Source organism: Ambystoma mexicanum, chromosome 1p, assembly GCF_040938575.1.
Source record: "Ambystoma mexicanum isolate Mex_15411 chromosome 1p, UKY_AmexF1_1, whole genome shotgun sequence".
NCBI lineage: Eukaryota > Metazoa > Chordata > Amphibia > Caudata > Ambystomatidae > Ambystoma > Ambystoma mexicanum.
The window spans coordinates 243,829,379-243,854,954 of record NC_090921.1 but is presented as its reverse complement, the minus strand read 5'-3'; the positions used below and the strand labels follow the sequence as shown (position 1 = coordinate 243,854,954).

General features: G+C 47.8%; 1 protein-coding gene across 3 annotated transcripts in view; it reads left to right on the top strand.

Annotated features, from left to right (window-relative positions):
* The first annotated feature begins 1,786 nt into the window (after positions 1-1,786).
* LOC138568665 (polyunsaturated fatty acid lipoxygenase ALOX15B-like) overlaps positions 1,787-25,576 on the top strand; it is a 251,431-nt gene continuing 227,641 nt past the window's right edge. The window contains exon 1 of one of the 3 annotated variants that reach the window (XM_069646453.1): positions 1,787-1,810. In XM_069646453.1, the coding sequence (XP_069502554.1) occupies positions 1,802-1,810 (9 nt within the window). In that variant the 5' untranslated portion in view covers positions 1,787-1,801. Of the gene's footprint in view, positions 1,811-5,425; positions 5,857-7,004; positions 7,276-25,576 lie in introns of those variants that run through there. The other 2 variants (XM_069646455.1, XM_069646452.1) reach the window with 2 other exon arrangements.

Sequence of the window (25,576 nt, the reverse complement as noted above, 5' to 3'; positions counted from 1 at the left end):
AAGTATACATATGACCATTAAGAGTAACATTTTAGGGATGCTGGATGTATGATCCCATATCTTGCATTAAACTGTCTTTGTGCAGGTCTAAATGCTAATAATTTCTTCCTTCTTGCTGCTGTGATGTTGGAGACGTCTTGATTTATGAAGATTTTGGTACCTTCCCATACCAGAGTTTTCTTCCTTTTTGCCTTTTCTAAAATAAGCATCACGTGACTATAATCCAATAGAGCGAAGATCATAGTTCTTGGAGTATTCCGGGAGGGATTTTTAGGTTCTATAGGATGCGCTCTTTGAATATTGAACTGTGGCGGCTTAGGAAGATCCAATAGTGCAGTTAGCATATGGTAAATGAATTGAGTAGGGTTGTCGTTCTCACTCTTCTCGGGAAGACCATCGACACGTATGTTGTTTCTCCTGTTCCTGTTTTCTAAATTTTCTGTGACTTCTGTAAAGATACAACTGTGCTTTCCAGCGATTGTACTCTACTTGCAACATCTTCACACACAGTGAGCACAGGCACGCTCTGAGCCTCATAAATCTTCGCCCATGACTTGCGGCCATGTTTGTAAGTTATTTTTGTTTTTAAAAAGTATGAATTACCGCACAGAAGATTTATGGTATTAATTCCGGGCTGGGAGCTCAGAAGTTAGACAGCCATCTGCTTCGGCGATTGGCCACGCCCCCCACAACTGTGTGGTTTTAACTACTTTGCTTTGCTCTTCGGGTGGTTTTGCAGTAATGTCTCTGTTGCTGTTGTCTGGTGTTGCACCTGCGCCTTCTGTTGTTGTAGCCGCTATTATGGACCTGTCGTGATGGGCCCTGCTCTGTCATTTTGGGTGGTGGTGGGGCCCCCACCCATGCTCTTATATGCCCATTCTCACTTCCCCCTTGTTCAACAATCGCCTTCGACCCAGTGTTTTGTAGTTGTTTTTCCTTCAAGTCAGTCATCATTGTTTCTAATCTATCAAATTTTGCATTGACCAATGTTTCTTGATGCACAAAATATTTGTTTGCAAAATTTTCCATCATTTCATTCATCTTGTTTGGTGTTCTTTTTTCCCGTGCCTGGTGTCGCTTGCTTCTCAGCATTGGCTGGACTTTTGGTCGTTTTGGCCTTCTTAGGCAGCACCTTTGCTTCCACAACTTCTGCTGTCTCTTCCCCGTCTTCTTCTGAGTCTTCGCTCAACCTTTTCCTCACACAGGTCCAGCTGTGTCCTTCCTCTGCCTCTTCTGCCCATTCCATCAATTTTGATTTCTTTTTGCTGGCCCATGCCACTATTTACCTGGGTGCTCCTGTTGCCTGGAGCTCAAACTGCTTCCTTTTGCTGCCTGCACTTAACTCGTGCCCAGTGTACACTGTGCTTTCGCAACTGCTATTAGTTGGCCTTGTTCAAGTGAAATGACACATTAATACTATTAACTGTGCCCCAGTGTGCTCGCCTCGTGCAAGCTTCCCTTATCCCTGTTGCCACAGCAACCTTGGCTGGTCTCTCTTCTTGGCCCCACTCTGATTGAACGCGGGTGGCTGAGATTCTGCCCCTCTTTCAGAGTTATCCGATCCTCTGCTATTCCTCCTGCGTCTTTCCGTTTCTTCTGAAGAAGAAATTACACAGTTTATTTTGATGAAACGCCTGAGGTTGCGGACGCCTTGCACAGGCCTGCTTTATGTTGTTTTGTTGCCCCTGGCGACCGTGGCCAGGCTCCCTTTTGGCTTCTTTCCATGCGGAACACTCATGTCTGAGTCTCTGATCCCTTCTGTGTTTGCTGTTCCTCCGCTTCACTCTTGCGCCACGACTCGATGCTGATGGTGAGATTTTTTCTTAACTGAAAACAGCACGTTTTGTAGTTTTTAACGCGTTGATTTGGGCATGCTGCCAATTCTTGGATCCTAAGCACAGTATGTTGTAGTCAGCTCCCTATGCCCTCTGCATGCCGGGCGATACTCGCTTGATCAGCTCCAGCTTTAACCGACCGGAACATGACGTCTGACCTTACCCCACCTGCAACTTCGTAGCTTTTATTGTATATATGTGACCACACTGCTTTTGTTATATCCATGTGTTTCACACTTATTCTTTGTATTCTTTGTATTTATTGTATACTACCTATCCACCTGTCTTTTGTTCATGCATACAGCATTGTAACCATAGCTGTACTTATTATTCATGTCCACTATGTAACATAAGCTTAACAACCCTCTTTATGTCTTCGCGCCCTAATATCTTTGGGTCTGGTGCGCAATATAAATAATAAAACAAACAAACGGTGAAACTCACAGTCTCGCTCCCCAAGCTGTGCAGTGCTCGTAGAAACCAAAAATCCTGTTTCAAGAGCAATTCAATGCTCTAAGAAAAGAAATGTTTTCTGCATACACAGACAACTTGTTGTGCTCCGTACAGAGTACTAAATAACTGCTGGACCCATATGCATGCAACTTACCTTAGTGCTTTTCGTAATTGTGGTTGTGGGCTGCCGGGACCTTTTCCCTCCCCACAGAAAGGTTATACCACATATTTGTCAAGTGTTGGCAATAAAAGGCCGTAGGATTTTATTGTTACAGATATGGTTATGGAAACAATAACAATAATCGCATATTCTAATAATATCATACTTTTGGGCACCGGGTCCTGAGGTTACCCCCTCTTGCCCGTGCCGCCTTCTTGTCCCACGACTTGTTGTGGTCACCGTCCAGTGTCCTGTATTTCTCTTCCTTGATCTTCTCCCTTCTTTTCTAGGGTGGGAGGGCTTTGTGGAAAAGAAGAAAGAGAGTGGAGGACGCAGAGTGAACAGCGAACCTCCTGACTGTTTGGGTCCCCGTTCAGGGTCCACAAACAGTTTGTATTTTTCTGAGAGCTGTGCCGCTCTTATATAAGACCCAGGGGTGGCCCTGGGTCTTTGATGTGTAGCTGTGGGGGCTGGCCCAGCCGCCAGGCTGGCTGTAGCTGACTGTCTGGCCCCCCGAAGGGGGGGGGCAGGTCTTTGTACTCCTTCCTGCCTGCTATTGGTTTCAGAGGCTGTGTTCCTCTGGGTGATTAGCACCCTGTTGCTTTGTGGAAGGGTGAGGTGTTCTTCACACCTCACCCTTCCTGCGTTTTTTAGTGAGGAGAGACTGCGTGTCTTTGTGTTGTGGGGAGAGGGGAGCAGGCTTGGGGGGAAGGCAGCTGCCCCTCTCCCATGCGTGCCAGATGGTGCCAGCAGATACCCTGCCTCGCTTTGGGCGGCCCTGCAGCATTGCCCAGAACTGGTCTCTCATTGCCCAAGCCGCTCCTTATATTTTCCTTGTGCTATGCATATGTTGTCAGGGCTTTGTTGCGCCCCCGGCCGGCTGGCGTCAATGGCTGTTAGCAACTTTCGGTGCCCTATTGTTGGTCAACCGGGACTGCCTTCCTGCTCTCCTATGGGCGCGACACTTGTAAATGTGCATTTGCACCCTGATGCAAGCCCCATCCCGCCTGGCCCCACCAGGCTGGGTGAGGGGGGTTGGGGCAACCTAGAATTTCCCTATGCTGCCGGTGGCAGCATATGTTCTGTTCCTTTGTCCCCCTTGCCCCTCAGGTTACTTGTCCTCGCTTTCTAGCTGCGGTGTGCCCCCTCCGCAGCGCTGCCTAGGCGCACTATCTACCATTGTTAAGCTATGCAGCCCCAACTGCCCAAAATTGGGACTGCCTTTTCCAGTGTTTGCCCTACAGCCAAAATCAAAGAAAAGAAAGCGCGCCCCAGAGATGTGTTGCTGTAGTCAAGCCCATTTGCTCTTTACTGGCGAGTACTCCCGCCCTTCTATGTGACTCAACCTGTCACCCTCCCCACCCCCATCCTCCCCAAGGCGCTGAGTTTCCCTGTTCCTATCGTATTACATTCTTTTTTTTCTTGCCTGTTTCACTCTGTTATGTGGCCACATTGCTTGTACATTGTATCAGGGGACATGTGTTTAAATGATAGGAGATAGCTCATCAGGTTGTGCAACTGTAGCTGGTAAATATGTTTGATCTACATGACACTGCTCTTTTTTATACTATTTATTTTTCATTTGAGAGTTGTTTTGTTGTTATGGAAATCCTGTTTCCATGTAACTTTTTTTATGTATTACCAGGTTGATATTTCAGGTTAGTCGATGTATTCCAAGACAGCTTTACTGAAGCAAGTACTAACTCAGTCCATGAAATACACATCAACAGCAAGAACTGTATGTTGATTCTAAACACGTGTGATTCCTACTGTTTAGAATGTAAGTTGCTGAATTGGGAAACACGTGCTTACATTTGCTTACATTTCGTCTTCGCCACTCGCGTAATGTGCCTTATTTTCCTTAAGTGCCACGGCAGCATCATATGGACTGAGGCTAGTGTGTACTACAGAGAAATTCTCCTCATTCACAGTTTCATAATTCATAGTATTATTGTAGTTCAGCTACTGTGCATGTAGCCGTATGAATGACACTGGCGTGCATGCAAAGACCAGCAAGCGGTTGTGCTGGGCGGACACGGATGATCCTGGGTCTTGGGAAGGGGCCCCATGTAAGGGAGAATTCTCATTCAATGGCTAATTTCCCTTACCTAGTGAGTCCCTCAGCAGCTTTGCTGGATTTCTGGAGTTTGTTGTTTCCACTTAGTAAGAGTGTACCCCTTTTTCCCACTCTTACTTGTGTTTTGCCAAGTGTATTTCATCTGTTTTTGTGATTGTGGACTCTGGAGTACACCACTTCAGTAGCCCGCTTCTTTTGTGTGTTGCACCGCACCTTCAGTGCAGTGACACAGCGTTGTCTTTCAGACTTCCCACTGACTCCATTTCTGAGGCTGACTACTGTCCCCCAGAAAAGGGTAAAGGTGCCATTAACTTTACTTAGTCATTTAACCACAGATCCAGTATACCCCATTTTACATGGAGTACTGGAAAGGATTAATCCTTAGCTCTTTTTTATCTTTACCTCCTAGAGCATTGTTTCGCTCTTAACATTTAGACTTGGCTGGTGGCAGTGGTATCTACCCTAACTTTTCTACCGCGATTATACTATATAAACGTGGTATTGTTTCAGGCTATTATATTAGCCTCGAATTTAAACCCGCTTGACCAAATACTTTTTCTTTTGGCTCCGGTAGGGTTTATTCGCCATTTCTTTTGTTAAAGTCCTTCTTCTGTTTTACTTTGCGTGGCAAACTAGGTTTGCCTTCTTTGTTCACTGTCTTTTGGCGGGTTTCTGCCAAGATGCCCTCTTCTAGGCGCCTGGGTGTCTAGGTGGGCTGAATGTGAGGGAGGGGTGTAGTCACCCCTTGCACAGGGTATCCTAGGAAACCCAAGTCACACTTTGCCATGATTGGCTGAGGTTGTTGTCCGGGCTGGACAACCCCCCTGCTGCGTGATTGACAGCCAGGCTGTGTGAATGGGGGATTTTTGCATAAAAGGCAGGTCTCTTGAGCTAGAAGTCAGAGTCGCCACTGGAACTACAAGGAACCGAAGAGAAGCTGAGAAGAAGATGGCTGCTGCAACTACCCCGTCCCGGTGAAGCCCTGCTGCAGTCCTGAACTATCTACCCTTCGACGACCATAGAAGATCCAGTCCGGAGTCTTCTTCCCTTGAGCCTGGTGGGGATAACCAGCTCACCTTCTACAGCCAGAGGACCCTTTTCTTGGTCAAAATCGCTGCACACAGCTGTAGTGGTCCGGATAGCTATCGGAAGAGCCTCTCCTGTTTTTTTAAGGAGCGCACCTTTTATTCACTGTCGCTGCTGCCGGCTTCATCCATGTGTGGTGCAGACCCCACCAGACGTCCTCCTTCGTCCCGAAGCTCCAGGAACCGTGGGTCTGCAGGAAACTACCAGGAACAACTGCCGTGGCACCAGCCTCGTCATTGAATAAGGTACTGTGTTCTGCTTGAGGAATTAAGGTGAATCCCTTTTCTTCATCTCCAAGGCTTGCCCTTGTCTTCCCTCCTTCTTATAACTTTTGCTTCCTCTGTTGACAATATCTAAGTACTCCTGGCTACGTTGAATCGTGAACTGTCCGACTGTGTGATCCTCTACAACAGGAACCCGGTTCCACTTGACACTGGCTCCAGCCTATTGAATTTCTGTCAAAGAGTGCTCCCTGATTCTGTCTACCTTGACAAAAGTATTGCCTATGATTTTTGCCCCCACCTCTCTCTGGTTAACTCAGGTGCTAAGTGTGTTTTTGCCCCGCTAACATTTCTTGCCGCGGATACGCGTTTCTTTAGTAAGACCGAACTGTCATTACTGTCAAAAAGTGATCGCAAGTGTATTCCCGGTAACGTCTTTTGTTTCACAACACCGGTCAGTTAAAACATAGGGTACTTACCTTGCGTTAGAGTGTACCACAGTGAATTGGTTGGTTGTAGTGTATTTTATGTGTGATTTTGAAGTAATAGAAGTGTCGTGTTTAAAACAAACGGTTTAAAAATAAATGTACTTATATTTTTTACCTGAAACCTTGAGTCAGTGTTTGCTTGAGTCACAGTAATTGTCCCTTTGTGTAATCTCTGCTACTGCTCATATACTCTTGAGATAAGCCTGGCTGCTCCACTACTGCTACCACTTCAACATAGTGGTATAGGCTTGTACCAAAGGTAAAACTTGTATTGCCACCTGTAGTCTTAATTGTGTGTAGTGGTCCCTAAGGGCACTGCCCAGGATTCTGCCTAACAGTCCAGTAGATCTTTGAAATGCGCCCCTCCTCACCCTCTGCCAGCCCCGGATACACACCGTAGTTTCGGGACCTGGACTTGGCAAGTCATTCCTGTGCCGCGGCTGCGTGCCGTTTCCTGCTTTAATGTGAAAGGAATTAGTCGAGGGCGTTAACATTACCCTGGCGTGTAATTTACCTCACACCTGGTGTGCGATAGGCAAGTATCCTTAAATATTACTGTTTAAACAGGTTTTGAACAGTACAAAAAAAAAGCTAAACGCAAGCAAAGAAACAGGTTATTCTGAAATGTTGGTATGTCTTGGGGTTGGGTTATTTATAAGGATTTGAAGAAAGCGTCAGGACTTCTGACCCGCCTTGGGCCAATCAGCTGAAAGGGAACCCACGGCGCAGTTTCTAAAAGCGCCGCTCGCAGCTCGGCGGAGAGAACTTGCTCTGACGCTCCACGGCGCAGTTTCCGCTCCTCGAGGACATGGCTCTGTACAAAGTGGCCGTGGCCACCGGCAACTTCCTGGAAGCCAGGACACGCGACTACATCTCCATCACCCTGGTGGGGGCCCTCGGGGCGGGCCAACAGAGGGTGCTGGACAACTTCGGCATAGATTTCCTGCCGGGAGCGGTGAGTAGTGTGTGCAGAGAGGGGGCGAGCGTGGGAGGCGGCTAGAGAGGCCGCTAAGGTTGGCTGTGGGAATAACATGCATATGGTATAGGAATGTTTTAGGTCCGGGCATTGAAGTGTTGGATGCCAACGGCGGGACGTTTTTGTAGGTACATGAATATGGGGTCAAGCTTGCAGCGCCCTGCAAGACCGCTCTAATGGCAGCTTTCAAGTTTAAAAGAGGCACGCGGAGGAGTCCCGTGTCCAGCCATGAAGCTGCCTTTGCTACCCATTGGCTTTACCTGCTCCCGACTACAAAGTACCTGCCCCTCTACTCATGCTGTTACTCTGCACTCTTGCTGGTTCCCCTCCACTGCTCCTGCTGTTACTCTGCTCCCCTACTCCTGCTGTTACTCTGCACTCTTGCTGGTTCCCCCTCCACTGCTCCTGCTGTTACTCTGCTCCCCTACGCCTGCTGTTACTCTGCACTCTTGCTGGTTCCCCTCCACTGCTCCTGCTGTTACTCTGCTCCCCTACGCCTGCTGTGACTCTGCACTCTTGCTGGTTCCCCTCCACTGCTCCTGATGTTACTCTGCTCCCCTACTCCTGCTGTGACTCTGCACTCTTGCTGGTTCCCCTCCACTGCTCCTGCTGTTACTCTGTTCCCCTATGCCTGCTGTTACTCTGCACTCTTGCTGGTTCCCCTCCACTGCTCCTGCTGTTACTCTGCTCCCCTACTCCTGCTGTTACTCTGCACTCTTGCTGGTTCCCCTCCACTGCTCCTGCTGTTACTCTGCTCCCCTACCCATGCTGTTACTCTGCACTCTTGCTGGTTCCCCTCCACTGCTCCTGCTGTTACTCTGCTCCCCTACCCCTGCTGTTACTCTGCACTCTTGCTGGTTCCCCTCCACTGCTCCTGCTGTTACTCTGCTCCCCTACCCCTGCTGTTACTCTGCACTCTTGCTGGTTCCCCTCCACTGCTCCTGCTGTTACTCTGCTCCCCTACGCCTGCTGTTACTCTGCACTCTTGCTGGTTCCCCTCCACTGCTCCTGCTGTTACTCTGTTCCCCTACTCCTGCTGTTACTCTGCACTCTTGCTGGTTCCCCTCCACTGCTCCTGCTGTTACTCTGCTCCCCTACTCCTGCTGTTACTCTGCACTCTTGCTGGTTCCCCTCCACTGCTCCTGCTGTTACTCTGCTCCCCTACGCCTGCTGTTACTCTGCACTCTTGCTGGTTCCCCCTCCACTGCTCCTGCTGTTACTCTGCTCCCCTACGCCTGCTGTTACTCTGCACTCTTGCTGGTTCCCCTCCACTGCTCCTGCTGTTACTCTGCTCCCCTACGCCTGCTGTTACTCTGCACTCTTGCTGGTTCCCCTCCACTGCTCCTGCTGTTACTCTGCTCCCCTACGCCTGCTGTTACTCTGCACTCTTGCTGGTTCCCCTCCACTGCTCCTGCTGTTACTCTGCTCCCCTACTCCTGCTGTTACTCTGCACTCTTGCTGGTTCCCCTCCACTGCTCCTGCTGTTACTCTGCTCCCCTACTCCTGCTGTTACTCTGCACTCTTGCTGGTTCCCCTCCACTGCTCCTGCTGTTACTATGCTCCCCTACTCCTGCTGTTACTCTGCACTCTTGCTGGTTCCCCTCCACTGCTCCTGCTGTTACTCTGCTCCCCTACGCCTGCTGTTACTCTGCACTCTTGCTGGTTCCCCTCCACTGCTCCTGCTGTTACTCTCTTGCTGGTTCCCCTCCACTGCTCCTGCTGGTGCTCAGCTCAACTCCTGATGCTGCTCCACCCCACTGTTCCTGCTGGCAGGGGAGCCGACTTATGAATTTCCGGGCGGGGGGTGGGGGGGGTCAAATCACTGGCAGTTATAGGACCACAAATTTGCATGTAGTCACCAACTTGGTGCAAGGGTGCGGGAGAGGGGGGGGTGGAGGAGCGTGCAGCGCAGAACAGTGGAAACATTGGCTAGCATGCACTGCATATACTAAAGTCAAGTAAGGAGATTTAAGCCTTCGAGTTGCATGCCAGTGGGCCATCACTGCCCCTACTCCACCCCTCTATAATCATCCAGGTTGTAGTAGCCCTCAAAAGGCAGAGCAACACAACTAGGATGGGGGAACGAAATGCCGTGCCATCCTGGGAGTGTCAAACGTCAGCGCAAAGACTATGCCGGTGCCTCCTACCTTGGAGCACAATCTCACTAATTTGGTGCAAATCTTGCAAGTGGGAGCATGGGAATCCCCTGTGTGTGTGGGCTGCAGACCCCAGATCATATGCTCACTACTTCAGTGTGAAACTCTGGCCAAGGCTCTTTGGGCAAGCATTCAGGATGGGTCTCACACCTATAAACAGTGTGATATATTGAGTGGGCACCTCACTCCTTGGAGCATAGTATCAACCGTTGCTGGTAATCTCACAACTGAATGTACAGTTTCACTCTTGGTCATCTCAGTGACCCCATGTATATTAATGGAGTCAGTCTCCCATCTGGGAAGACAAGTATATTTCTGTTAAAACACTCTGAATTGTCACTCCAGTTTTCTCAATAGATCCATACCATATTCATTCAATGTGTGTGAAGGGGTGATTACTTGTGTCTGAGAGCTCATTCTTTCATTCCAGAAGGAGTGAGTAGGTTTTAGTACCCTGCTGATTCTGCTATCCGACAGGCTCGAGCCTTCTATCCCTTGTCCCACCACGGCTCCCAACATCCTGAGGGGCAGTTTATGGACAGCAGGCAGCTCCGGACATGCCTGTTGCCAATTGAATGTAGACAGATCTACGATTTAGACACTGGGAGAGAGCCATGAATCCACATTGCTGGTGAAGAAGCACTCAACATACATAACACAATGGAATAGTGTTGCAGTCCTGCTGAGAAATGACAATTCGAGCTTGTGAGCAGTAGGCTGGATCAGCGCTGCCCCATAAAAGGTGTAGAAGCCTCTGTGAGAAGTGGCAGTACTGTCCCAACAGTGAGAAGTGTAGTATTTTCACATTCACTATGCTTAAGAACTTTGGGGTATTGAATAGTGCTGCTACATTCTGAGTAATTCCATCCCTTTAAATGTATGAGCTCTTGTATAACCACAACAGTGTTGAGTTATTCTGATGATCAGACTTGCTCAATAGTTCTGGTTCGGTATCATTAAATGTACTTCCGCTCTTTAGAGTATCGGAAGGAAAGCTCAGGGGCAACGTGCTCGCCTTGGAAGCAAGACGACACAGAGCAACACAGGTTCGATCCCTCTGTCCGTTCAACACAGGTTCACTCCCTCGGCCCGCTCAACACAGGTTTGTTCCCTCAGTCCACGCAAACAAGGTTTGCTCCCTCAGTCAGCGCTTAGAAACCTCTGGGTAGTACGCGCATTATAAATAAAGAAATACATCTGTTGAGAAGTGCTGGGGCCTTGTCAATAAGAGTGTGGCAGCTCAACCGAGAGGTGCTGATGTTGTCCCATCAAATGTATAGCAGCCCCACTAAGATGAACTAGCATTGCCTCAACAAAAGCATAGCATTATCGCTGAGAAGATTTAACAATTATAGAAGCCCTGTTACAGCAGTACTATCCCATCAAAACTATATAGCCAGCTAACTGAGGAGTACCAGCATTGCCCCATTTCAAATATGGCAGCTCTACTAGAAAGTGCTGGCTCATACGCCTCCGCTCCCCGCCCATAGCATTCACCCTCACCACGTGCACACTCGAGACATGCAAACAGTCTCATTTGCCCTCTCCCTGCCCCTGCTCCCTGCCCCCTCCCTCGCTTTGCATCTGTGCCTCATTTCTAAAAATCGTTTTGGGTTGGGTGTACCTCTACATCTAGATGTAGAAGTATACCCAACCCAAAACGATTTTTAGAAATTGGGGGACAGATGCAAAGCAAGAGCCTCTTGCTTTGCATCTGTCCCACAATTTCTAAACATCGTTTTTCCCCGGCTTTTACCCGGGCCGCCAGAGAGACACAGTATGGATGGAACAAAGGGCCATCCATACTGCGTCTCTTCTCTCCGGCGGGGGCTGGGGGAGCTCATCCCCGACTTCATTCTGCGGGGGGGGCCTGGGCCCCGCAGCCCCCCGTACTCAGCTCTCCTGCCTGTTGGTACTCTGCTATCCTGCTGGTGTTCTACTCACCAACTCCTGCTGGTACTCCGCTCCACTAGCCCTGCTGGTACTCCGCTCCACTAGCCCTGCTGTTACTCCACTCCACTACTCTTGCTGGTACTCTGGTCCCCTACTCCTACTGTTACTCTAACATCCTGCTGGTGCTCGACTCACCAACTCCTGCTGGTACTGTGCTTCACTGCTCCTGCTGTTACTCTGCTCCCCAATTCCTGCTGTTATCTAATCTCCTGCTGATATGATACGATATGATGTGGCATTTATAACGTGCCTGTACACGTGTTTCTAGGCGCGACGAGGCAAGGGAGGGAACAAAGGGAGGGCAAAATAACGACTTTACCAGGCCTTGTGTAATTCAGATTGCTCACGTGCAGGGAAGAGGGAAGGGGAGAAGTGCCAGGGGGGAGGAGAAGGGGGAAGTGCAGTTAACTCACAAGTGCAGCCAGTGGGTGGCTCTTAAGTGCAGAGAGAAGGGACTGTAGGGTTGCAGATAAAGACCATTAGTGCTGGGGAGCCAGAGGCAGTGGGAGGAGCCTGGGCCCAAGTTCAGGGGGTGGCCATGTGACCAGTGCGTGGACCAGTGGTGAGTGGATGATCCACTCACCAACTCCTGCTTGTAGTCCACTCCCCTGTGCCTGCTAGTACTCCACTCTCCAACTCCTGCTGGTACTCTTCTCCACGGATCCTGCTGTTACTCTGCTCCCCTACTCCTACTGTTACTCTGCGCTCCTGCTGATAGCTGATTCATCAACTCCTGCTGGTACTCCACTCCCCTGCTGGTACTCCGCCCCTTTCTAATGCTGGTAGTCCGCTCCACTGCTTCTGCTGGTACCCTGCCCCTTTCTAATGCTAGTACTTTTCACCCCTGCTCCTGCCGGTACTTCACTCCCCTCCGCTGCTCCTGCTAGTACACCATTCCCCTGCTGGTAATTCACTCTCCTGCTTATGCTGATACTCCACTGCCCTGTTGGTACTCCACCCCTTTGCACCTGCTGGTACTCCACTCCTCCTGCTGTTACTTTGTGCTCCTGCTGATAGCCAGCTCACCAACTCCACTCCTCTGATCTTGCTGTTACTCTGCTCCCCTACTCATGCTGTTACTCTGCCATCCTGCGGATAGCTGACTCACCATCTTCTGCTGGTACTCCACCCCCTGCTTCTGCTGTTACTGTGTTCTTGCTGATAACTGACTCACCAACTCCTGCTGGTACTCTGCTACACTGCTCCTGCTGTTACTCTGCTCCCCTACTCCTGCTGTTAATCAGCGTTCCTGCCGATGGCCAACTCACCAACTCCACCCCCTGTTCCTGCTGGTACTCCACTGCTCCTGCCAGTACTTCACTCCCCTGCTGGTAATTCACTCTCCTGCTTATGCTGATACTCCACTGCCCTGTTGCTGTTTGTACTCCACTCTTCTGTGCCTGCTGGTACTCCGCTCCCCTGCACCTGCTGGTACTCCGCCACTGCTCCTGCTTTTGCTTCCAACCCCTGTGCTGGTTGGTACTCTGCTCCCCTGCTCCTGCTGGTACTCGGGTCCCCTGCTTCTGCTGGTACTCTGCCCTCTTCTAATGCTGGTACTTCGCTTCCCTGCTCCTGCTGGTATTCACTCTAGTGGTTATACTGGTACTCCACTGCCATGTTCCTGTTGGTACTTGACTCCCCTGTTGCTGCTGGTACTCCACCCCCTAGTAATGCTGGTACTCCGCGCTCCTGCTGGTACTCCACTCCCCTGCTCCTGCTGGTAATCCGCCCCTTCTAATGGTGGTACTTTGCTCCCCTGCTCCTGCTGGTAATTTACTCCCCTCTCCTGCTCCTGTTGGTACTCCATTCCCCTGCTGGTAATTCAATCTTCTGGTGATGCTGATACTCCACTGCCCTGTTCCTGTTGGTACTCGACTCCATTGTGCCTGCTGGTACTCCATTCCCCTTTTCCTGCTGGTACTCTGCCTCCTACTAATTCTGGTACTTCGCTCCCCTTTTCCTGTTGGTATTCCACTCCCCTGCTCGTGCTGGTACTCTGCCTGCTTCTAATGATACTCCACTCCCCTGCTGATACTCCATCCCCTTCTAATGCTGGTACTTAACACCACTGCTCCTGCTGATACTCTGTTGCACTTCTCCTGCTGGTACTTCACTCCCTTGCGCCTGCAGATACTGCACTTCTCCTGCTGGTACTCTGCTCCCCAGATCCTGCTAGTTCCCTACTCCTCTTTAGTGCTTCTCCTTCCACTCTGTCTTGTGTGTCCTACCAAGTATCTTTCCTCCCATATTCTAACTTGTTCGTTCTTGTTCTCTCTCATCCCTTTCCGGTAGTTCTGTTTCCCCTTCACCCTCTACTCAATAAATTTAATTTTTTTAAAAAATAAAAACCTACCCGCCAACCATGTCTGTTTCTGCCCAGTCACCAAATAAGCATTTGTTGAGTATGGAGAGCATAGTCAACCGCATTCTTACTGTCAATCTCGCCTTCAGACTGACAAATGTATGTAGCTGTGTATTTACTAATGTACCTAACTGTTATGCTTCCATTTTCCCCTACCTTCCCCCATTATGATCTATTATGTATTAATCTCTACCTGTATGTACTTATGTATCCCAAGATGTCTTGTAAAGCACCCGGATACCGTAGGGTGTGGCGCACTGTATAAATAATAAACAAACCAACCCATCCACTTCTTAGGGCTACTCGTATAGTGCACATTTGCCATTGCCCCCACCCCAAGCCCCAATGCTTGGATTCTTGGCTTTCTCTGACACCAAGGACCACACATTACCTAGGTCCATACTGACGTGATTTGTATCACCTTTAACTCACAAAGACTTTCCTCCACTCCAAGGGAGTGTCCTAGAATCCACCAGTAGGGGCACTGGTAGGAATAGATGGAGAAAAGCATATACCCGTCACTGTGCATCAGTAAAGAAGAAGGCATTAACCCCCTGCAGTGGGTGGCCCTTCTCAGTCATCCACACAGGTGTGGTTTGCTAATGTCACCTATGTTTCGATTGATGGTACACTACTCAAACCTTCCACCAACCCTGTTTGTCTTAAAACATGCACCTTAATTTCAATATACAGTACTTCAAATAGATTCCCCACACAGGCTCATGCTTCTGGCAACATTCTCAGTATGAAAAAGTAATGCTCTACACGCTCCTGTATAGTGTCATTCTTTTAATGATGAGAAATAAGTAATACATAAACAGTGACCCTATTCTTGTCACTACACATAACGCACTTAATATGCAAAAGGTTATTAATGAATATGCAGCTATCATTGCCATTGCCTCTGTCTACTCAAGACCAATGATTTCAGAAGCATAATATATGTAACTACCTCAATAGATCTCATTGGACCTCTCCTCTTTCCCAATGTAATATTAATGATGGGTAAAAGAGTTTCTCATACTCACTAGTATGCTTACAAGGTAGGGAGGTGAGAGCTGGATGCCTAGAGGCCTGTGGTCTGCATAATCCCAAAAACGATCAAGTTCAATTGCCAAAACAAAACACCTATCAAATTCACCATGGTCTCTATCCATAGGTAATGAGCTGATTGCAATGGGTAGGAATACTCCCCATACAACTAATGAACCTGTAGGCTGATGGCCAACAGTGGGAGAAATACGGACAGTGGGTCCATCCATTCTGCAGTAAGGATCCCAGTCAGTGGTGGGGTTGGGTGCAAGGTGTGCGACCTGAACACTCCAAGGCAACCCCTTTGATCAAAAGCCATCTCTTGATGCTTGCTTCCCAATACCTTTTCAACCTATGTCCCTTCTGACGTTTGTGACAAAAATCAGAACTCTTTGCCCCCAGATTACTTATAAAGTGGATTGATTCTGCCAATTTTCTGGATCCCTCATGGCCATGTTTTTCCCAGGGATGGGCACTCGGTGCTCCTTTTTAGTACTGGGCGATTCCCAGATAGCAGCACGTGGAGAGGGCAATATCTCGGCACTGATCTCATTGGCGCGGTCAGTTGTTTTTGATACCCTAGATTTTAAAACATTACAGAGTAGTGGAGGCAATGGGGACTGGCACTGTTCTCAGTTGCTTTTCATCTTTTCTAGCACACTTGTGTCTCTATCGCATTCTCTTCAGATCCCATCCCTCTTGTGAGTGCTGTACCTCGGGGCCCCTCTGTATCACTTCTACTAATAGTTAGATTCACCCTCTGGCAGTGCATTTGGCTTCCAGATCCATTCTACGTGTATGTATCCTGATCCATGTCTAAAGGCAATCATGTATTTGCTTGTTTGATGTCTTTTAATGGAGGCATCTATGCTCATTGACTAAAAGGGAGTTCAGAGAACACTAAGGGCTAATATTTTGAAGAACTCGTGCCCTTTAAGACGTCAGGTTTTGGGCACTTATTATGTGTGGGCCGCAGTGCCTCACCAGTCCCTTGGGTGAAAGACCTGAGATTCAAACTAGACATTAACCATTCGCTAGACCCCTCTGTCCGCGCCCCCGACCAGATCAGTGTTGACGCTAGATCCTGCTTTTTCCACATGTGTATCTTGTGTAAGAACTTACCATTTGTTCTAGTATTAACCATATTTTGGTGGACACAGCTGTTATCTAGACCAGTGGTGGGCAACCTGCAGCCTTCCAGATGTTTGACCCTATCTCTCCCAACAGCCCCAGCCAGCATGCCATTACTGAGGGATCTTAGAAGTTGTAGGCCAATACATCTGGAGGGCTGCAGTGATTACCTACCACTGATCTAGGAAGTATTGGAGCAATACACTATATCTAGGTAGCCCAGTCTACCTGTCTAGGTTTCTCTAGATGATCCTGAATGCTGCTGCTCATGTCCTCAATGACGCTGATAGACAAGACCATGCCACTCGGTAATTTTGCAATCTACAGTGGCTACCGGTACAGAAGCACATAGTCTTTAAGGCTCTTTTAGTGTACACTGGGCTTTCTATCACAGACACCCCCACTTTCTTTGATATACTATTTCCTTATTACCCTAATGAAAACGAATGCTCCAATACGGTGCTAATGCTCCAATACCATGCTACACCTACAGACACCCACATTTTGCAGAAAACGGAAAAGAGCATAATTTTTCCCCTACCTGACCGCAATCTTTGGAACTCGCTTGCCTTGGTTCTAAGGATGCTTTCTGACCATCTTTTACAAGTGCTGCACTAGATTCGCTACTCTTGCTCCCTTCCCAAACCTCCTTCTGTCCACTACCCCCCCTACCTCTTCTCACCTGCCCATGAAATCAGCACCCATCCTTCGCAGTGCCAACCCATATCGGACCTTTTCCTCCCAAAATGGTCAAAGACTTAGTCTCAATCATTTTCCCATATCTCTCCTTCTCTGCTGGACGCATCCCTGCATCCTTCAGATCTGCAACTGTCTTACTCCTATTGAAGAAACCCCCAGCTGACCCAAACATCTCAGCAAACTATTGCTCAGTTTCTCTCCTTCCCCATTATTCAAAGGTCCTTTGAGCGATGTAGGAAGCCCCCTTTGACACTTGCACCAGAAAAAAAGCAACACTCTAGGGGAAAACATGCCCAATACACCTCTTGCAAGGAAAACAAGGTTTATTTCCACCAAAATAGATGCACCAACAAAGAACTCTGTTGCTGCAGAACGTACGCCACAATCTGCATGAGCAGAACCTTGTGAGGGTACAAGTCGTCATCAGTGATGTCATCAAATACAGTAAAAACCTGCATGGCTGATTGGTAGGAACCTATACATGGGCGTCCTGCTCCATAGGGATTCCAGGCCATTGGACCTAGCCCCGTCCGTCCATTTTCCTTCACGTGGGCACTGTTCCATTATCAAGGCGAAGTTGAGTAATTGGTACATATTTGTAAAATAAACACATTTTTATCTCTGTAATGAGGCACCTGGTATGAGCAGACAGGGGCCTGGGTGGGAAAACTGAGTTCACACTAACTCGCACACTTCACTCGCTCCCAGGCAGGCCGGCAGCTCCAAGGTTTCCCACCCTTATTTTGGGATCTAATTTCATCCCTCCCAGAACCTCGCAGCACAAATCATGTGACCTAAAAGTGAAGGCAGGAAAGCCCTACTTCTGATCTTTTTGTCGATCGGTGCTCCAACAGGTTTATGGTCAGTGGTCTGGGGTTCTCGGGTATGTTGGAATTCAGGGGTCGTAAAGCCAGGGCATTGGCGTGCTATAACTTAGAATTACGACTGGTGGGGGTTGGAGGCAAGTGCCCTCTTTCTCATGGGATTGCACCGTTCAGATACTCAGCCCTCGTCCCGTGGCCTTGCAGGGCACATTCTTCCCAGCCCACAAAGGATGGCAACATTTTAGGAGAAAGACAGGTTTTATGAGGCCATGCAGTTCTGGCCTTTCTCATCAGTGTGTGGGATACAACCTAGCCCCTTGCTCATGTTCGCGGCCTAGGCCTGGTGTGCTGACTGCCGCACTACCTTTAAGCTTTGTCCCACAACATGGCTATTAGTATCTAAAATGGCTGCTATACTCGAATATGTGTTGTGCCTACAACGCATGCAATAATGTAATCGTACAGAAACCTTAAGGGCACCCTCTCCCACTGATCTTACAGTGCCTGTGGCAGCATTTGCTTTATCCTAAAGCACCCCTTCCCAGCAGTGGGTGGTCTTCAACTGGGTCACTAAATACCTTGAGGAAAATGGCCTTTGAGATCCACTTCTATCTGGCTTCTGGAGTAAACACTCACCAAGACTGCACTCCAACTTTCTCTCTAATGCTCACCACTCCAACCTCTCTTCTGTGCTAATCTTTTTGGACCTTTCTGAACATTTGCACTGAGCACTCCTCTTCCCTGCTCACTCACCAGGACCTTGGATTTCACCAATCTGCTCTGTATCACCTCCTACATGGATGGTCGATATTTGAAAAAATCTCTTGGAACTTGTGAACCTCCGACCTCCCTCTTCCAAGTCAGGCCTGGTGAGCGGGACGGCAACCGCCCGCAGACTCGGTGTGTGCCGGTCCAGTAACAACGGTGCCAGTAGACTGTTAACGGACCGGCGCACCCGTAATGAGGCCCTATGACATTATTATAAGCCAGATTTATTAATGCTGTCAGGCATTTATAATAATCGGTTACTTATATAGTGATTTCGCAAAAGCACTTTACATAAAACACTGATATAATTATTTTTCAGCCAGTAACTGTGAGTCTATGTTGCATGCGGAAGGATTAAAGGTTGAGTAGATTCAACCTGTGACATGCAGATCGCACATACATCCCAGCAATGAACTCATTGAGCTGTCTTAACAGATATTTTTCTTTAAATGTGCATACCACAGCATTTGGTTATGTTTTGACTCTGGGTGCTATATTCCTTATTAACGTAACACCTATTACAGTGCATAGAAGCAGGAGGAATAATGGCCCAATAGTAAACGTGATAATAGTGTTATGTTTTGTTTTTAAAAGGACTGGAGGGAACAGAGGACAGCCGAGTTTGGTGGGTAGATGTCCTTATGCATGTTTCCTTTTAAAATGCAGTGTCTCTTTACTTATTCCTTGTATGCATGGCTGTGTGATGTGGGTTTGTGTGATGTCCGAATGAATGTCATGAGTGGTACGTGTGTGAATAAATGAGAATGGGGCACGGCTTGGACACCATATTGAGCTGATAATAACAGTTTTCTGCTCCAGAGAAGTCCATGATCCGGAAATATTAGCAGATAAAGGAAGCAGCTGTTGTAAATATTGACTATCGGGAAGAGGGGAACGGGTAGAGCAGAATTGGTCTTAATGTTGTACAGTGGAACTGGCTATTGAGGCTGTACCGGAAGGTTTTCATAGGACGCCCGGCCCTGGCAACACCACCAGACAGCATATCTGAAATAGCTGCCCCAGCGGCTTGATACGCATAGGTGGCGCCGACATGGAGAAAAGGGTTGCCTGCGGACGTCGAAGGGATGGACGGCTGTCAGTCGCAGCCCTACACAGACGGGGAAGCGACTCGGTTGGGGTATGTCTCTACTGACGTGCTAGATCCCAGGATTGTACAGCACCCGGACAGACCACTAACTAGGATGTACCTAAGAAATATGGTGCGGGTATAGCGTTTATCCAAGAGGCACATATCCTATTGAACTTAATTCGATGCTCAAGAAAAGGGATGGGTATGGGTGCGGTTCCTCCTATTCCACCTACGCTAGAGGTATTTGATTTGGATAGCTGGGAAAATTCTCTGTAGGATCATGTACTCGCAGGTAGACCCGGAGGGTAGATTTGTGATGGTTGATTTATTTAAATTTATAAAGCGCACTGGCGGCCCTGGGGCATCGCGGCGCTGTTGCAGTAGAGCCTGCTTGGTTACAGTGGAGAACATACATTACAGGTATTCCGAACAGTGAAGAGAAGCAAAACAGTAATGGTGCTATTTACAAGATGCTACATGTAAAGATATTTACAAGACATTCTGCTGTGTATTCCTAACGGGCTCCATGGTTACAAGGGAATCAAACTAATTTAGGATTTGGAGTGCAGGTCTAGTTGAAAAACTTGGTTATGAGAGCTTTCCGGAAGGCTGTGAGTAAGGTCTCATTCTTGAGCGGTGGGCAAAGCATTCCAATTTTGTGGAGCTAGAAAAGGAAAACTGGCGCCTCCGGCTTTGGCACTTTTAATGGTAGGGATGCAGCGTTGATTTGAATGCTAGGCCCACTTGGGTCTATTGGAGGTGGCCGGGTGGATTCTTTCTGATGGGTATTGGGGAGCTGTGAGGAAAGCCACCTAGGTGTGATGGAGAGGGTTTTAAAGAGAATGCGCTGCTTGACTGCGAGCCAGTGGGCCTCCTGTTTGGCCTGGGAAATGTGCTCCCTTTTAGGAATGCATATGGCAGCCTAGAGAGGCTAGCGATATGCCTTATAAGCTCTTATGCCCCAAATGTTGAGAATTCTTCTCTGAAATACTGGCTAGGTGTGCAATATATAGACATGCTGTACGGTTCTGGGGCAGTGACTCCAATTGTATAATGGACCTAGAACGGGACAAGTCTGTGTTTACTCCACATACACGGAATCACATCCTCGATGTATATACAGAATAGCAAGGGAGTGAGGACGCACTCTTGCCTCACACCCTTGGTGACTTTGATTTGTGATGTTGGATCCCCCGCCTGCCAATAGCAGACCACTGCCGTGTTTTCAGCATATAACAAATGGGCCAAACGACAATGGAGCACTTGGCATTTTCTTTAGCAAGTATTTACCACAGGGTGTCCCTAGGGACTCCATCATAGCTTGTTAAAATCTACGAATACGGTGTAGAGTTTAGTTTTCAGGGTGGTGGATTTGTGGATTATAACAAAGTCAAACATTGATCCATACATAGTTCCTCTACCTGTCTGGAACCCTGCCTGTAGGGTGTGGAGAATTTCCTGATTGGTAGTCCACTCTTAGATGCATTTTAAGAGCACTTTGCTTGATAGCACTGGAAGGATATTTGCCAAAGAGATGGGGTTGATAATTGCCAGGGAGATTTCTCACCCTTTTTGAATATCGGAACTATTACGGCCCTACAACACGATTCCAGAATAGAGCCCATGGGCATACAGGCTAAGAATAGCTTTCATTAAAGGGGTGCCTCTATTGCCAGTACATCCATGAACAGGTGAGCTGGCACTCGATCGGGCCTTGCCCCCACTTTGTGACCTTCTAGGCATGGCCACTAAGGGGATGAGGGTGGTGGTAATGGCAGAACAGTGCAGTAAAGTGAATGAAATATGGCTGTGTGTCAAATTCAAAGAGGGAGAAGGCAACAAAGAAAAAAAAGGATGTGAGCTAAACTAGGAGGACGCCACTACGACTTTACAGCCGGGGTAGCCGGCAAGGGGGTAAAAGAGGGGATAGCAGAACGATGCAATGAATAAAGAGACCTTAGCGGTGTGGCAATATCAAAGTGGGGAAAAGGCAACATGATGCAAACTATACCAAGAGGACGCTGCTAAGTGTAGCTGGCAAAGGGGGTAGTGGTGGTTGGTAACAGCAAAAGGGTCCAAGAGAGTTGAACAAAACATGGTCTTGGGGCAACTCCATAAACTGCAAAAAGATGGAACCAAACTATGTTACGCTCACCTGGTATCCACGGGGACGCCACCCAGCCCTGGTTGGATGACTTGCACTCTCGAACCCTCTCCCGGTCCCTTGGTAAGGCCTCTGGTTAAAGATGGGTCTTAATATTGTGAAAGGTGGATTCTCCGTCCGACTCCTCGTGGCAGGGGCGCGTAGATGTGGGGGGCGAGCGGCAACCAAGTTACTTCACTGGTGCAAGCCCCCCCTGTGGGAATCCAAGCCTGCTGCGACTCTGTAGGTTTGCTGCTTTACAGTCTTTATATGCATTTCTTATGTTCCTCTTAGTTCGAATAATGTCTTGCTTCTTTCCTTTTAGGTATGGAAAGGTATTTTGGTGTTGTCGTGCAGCTTGAAGATGAGCATGGGCCGGTAGGCGAAAGCGCGGTGTGCATAATGCTGTCCGGTGAGTAATGCGCGGCGCTGTTTCGCCCTTTATATTGCTAACCTGTCTTTTCTCTCCTTGCAGGTTGCGATGTTCCTCGCTGAGCGCCGTAATGTTCCAGCAATGATACTGACCAGGAGATGACTACCCAGGTAAGAATTGTGTGGCTTTCTTCATTCGGGAGGAAACGTAAGTAAAAGCTTACTAATGCTGTCTTTCTTTCTTCTATTTCAAGTTATGGTATTCCAGGATGCATGCGGTGCCGGATGATGGAGTTCGTACTTTCAGGTGAGTGGAACTGAAGTCAGCGATGGATTGAAGACAGGATACTGTTCCAGGTAAGTTTCGTGCAGGCCCTTGGTTTCAGGTAAGCTGGCATCAAAGAACTGGACACGGTGAGCGTTACGCTGCCCACAGCAGAATAACACAAAGCATGTTCTGCTGTTTGGGTGTGGTTTAAATAGACTCGGGTAAAGTAGTCCAGGTAAAATAGTCCCAGGCCTGCCACACCCAAAAGACTAGACCACATTGTTAAGTGCCTCCATGTTGGCTGAAACCCCCCCCACCCCCAAGTTAAATAGTCCCAAGTAAATGGTCCCATTCCAATGTTGGTCTTCATGATGGTTGAGCCTGGCGCCAAAGGCGCCAGGACTGACTCCAAGAGTCTTCAAAGGTTTTAAGGCCTTTGACCTGGCCCTAACAGGAAGGCTGACTTGCCAGTGAGGGCCAGGGGCAAGGGTCATGACAGCACTCGCCCCCCTCCCCCAAGGCACCTCTCATGGTGGCACTAATGCCTGGTCCTGGTTTGGCTGGGTAATTCTGATGGAACATTTGAATTAAGCGAGGTGCATGGATGTATTCACTAGGTTCCCATGATCTGTCTTGCAAATCAACTAAGCAGTATAGTTTGGATCCGGTGTATTTTGAGTCTAGGCTATCCTTTACTTCAAACTCTGGTTCTCCGTCAACTAATACTGGTTTTGGTGGTGTTGTAACCAGAGTACCGGGTTGTACCGGTTCCAGGAGTGATACGTGAAACACAGGATGAATCTGCACAGTGGGTGGTAGGGCTAATTTAACTGCCACTGGATTTATTATGGATTCAATAGAATAAGGTCCCAGATATCGGGGACGAAAGGTCTGAGTCCCTTTTATGGGCACATCTTTTAATACTAACCAGACAGTGTCTCCAATTTGATAGTCGGGGCTTTACTACGATGTTGGTCAGCAAATTTCTTTTCTGTTCTAGGCTTGGAGTAAATGTTTTGCTGCTTCTTTGAAGGCCTGGGAATAATTTGTATGTAGGGTTTTAACCGCTGGTCTTTCTAAAGGGGTTGGGAGATCAAATTCTGAAGTACGTGGATGTCTACCATGTATAGTGTAGAAAGGGGTTTGTCCAGTGCTGGTGTGTAATGAATTATTATAGGCATATTCAGCTATCCATAACAAGTCCTTCCATTTCTTTCCACTTGATGTAACATGCAACGTAAGTATTGCTTGAGGGTTTGGTTTGTTCTTTCTGTTTGGCCATCTGTTTGAGGACGGTGACTTGTGGATAGTCGAATGTCAATTTGGGCCATTGAACAGCATTTCCTCCAGAAGTTGGATACGAACTGACTACCTCGATCTGAGATCAAGACCAATGGAAAGCCATGTAGCCATACGATTTCCTCCAGGAATACTTTTGCTAAATTGGATCCATTTGGAAGACTCTTAAAAGGAATAAAATGTGCCATTTTAGAGGACAGGTCTACAACTACTAAGATGGTGTTGAATCCTTGACTGGGAGGTAGATCTGTAATGAAATCAAGGGATGGTGTGTGCCATTGTGCAGGAGGAATTTCCAATGGTTGGAGAAGACCAGCTGGTTTCTGCTTTTGGGACTTGTTTTGTGCACACACACCGCAAGATTGGATACATTGTATTATGTCTTTATGCCATGTGGGCCACCAATAGTTTCATTATACTTTAGCTAGAGTTTTGGCAATTCCAGGATGACCTTCAATCAGGGAGTCGTGATAACCCGAAATAACCTGCTCTTGTAAATTTACTTGGCAAGTATAGACGGTTCCTAAACTATGGTAACTGGTCTTTAATGGTGTAATGTTCTCCTTGAGTACACCACTCAGAGTGGGATCCATTAAGGGTTGGACCTTGTTTTGGAGTTCATCCTGTGTCAATGTTGTCGTAAGACCCAGGAGTTTGTCTTCTGGAATGATGGCTACTGGATCTGGAATGATGGCTACTGGATCTGAAGTTATGTATACCTTCAACACCCATGCGGGACAAGGCGTTAGCCTTTCCGTTTCAGACTCCTGGCTGGTAGGTGATCACATAGTCATATTCAGCGAAGAAAAGGGCCCACTGCAGTTGACGGGATGATTGAGCCTTTGCTGTTTTTAGGTACTGCAGGTTTCGATGATCAGTTATGACTGTGATAGTATGTCTAGCACCAAGGAGATAGTGTCGCCATGCCTTGAAAGCTGATTTTGTAGCCAAGAGTTCTTTGTCTGTGATAGCATAGTTGAGTTCGGGAGGTGAGAATTTTCATGACCAGAAGGCCACAGGGTGTAACTGGCCAGTTCCTGGGTCACTTTGTGAGAACAGCTCCCATAGCCATGTTAGAGGCATCTGTTTCAACTATATAAGGCGGTCTGGGCGAGGATGCCGTAGAACTGGAGCAGAAGTGAATTTTTTCTTAAGTTCTTGAAAGGCCTTCTCTGCTTCTTCGGTCCAATGGAACTTTTTATATTTTTCTCAATAGTGATGTAATTGGATGCACTATTTGGGGAAAAATCTGGGATGAATCGGCGGTAAGTTTGCAAAGCCCAACATACCCTGGGTTCCTTTAAATGGTGTTGGTGACAGCCAGTTAAGAATGGCATCTACTTTGTGCCTATCTACCTTTTGGTGCGAGGATAAAACTGAGAATGCCACTTCGGTGACATGAAAAGAGCATTTTTCGAGTTTAGCATACAGTTTATGTTGGCAGAGTTTAGTAAGGATGGAGCGGACATGCCTGACATGGTGTTCTTTTGTAGCAGGATACATTAAGATGTCATCAATGTAAACCAGGGCGCAAACGTCGATTATGAATGATGTTTTGCAGGAGTTAAAGTCCTGGAATGCATCAGGACTGTTGCAAAGTCCAAAAGGCATTACCTGGTATTCGTACAAGCCAGATTTGGTACGAAAGGCGGTTTTCCATTCATCTCCTTTCTTCACTGGAACAAGATGTTACACCCCCCTAAGTTCCAGTTTGGTATAGATTTGGGCGTCTTTGACTTGATCCAATAACTCGGGAATAAGGGGCAGTGGATAACGTTTTTTTTTTACTGTGATCTGGTTTAATGCGCGATACTCGATACAAGTCCTCAAATCTCCTTCCTTATTTGGTACGAAGAATAAGGAACTGGCTGCCGGTGATTTAGATGGGCGGATAAATCCATTTCCCAGGAACTGATCAAGATAAGATTTCAAATGGAGGTTTTCTGGTTCAGTAAGTGCATAGATTCGACCACAAGGAATTTGCGCACCAGGTATGAGGTAGATCTGACAATCGTAGGGCCTGTGCGGTGGTAGAGTATTGGCTTGTTCTTTCTGGAACACGTCTTGAAAATCTTGGTATTCATTTGGTAGAGTACTAGTCACACCTAGTACAATCGCCGCTGTACTGGGAGTAGCAGATGTACATAAGTCTGTTTTCCCTTTAATCATTGAAAAAGGCCAAC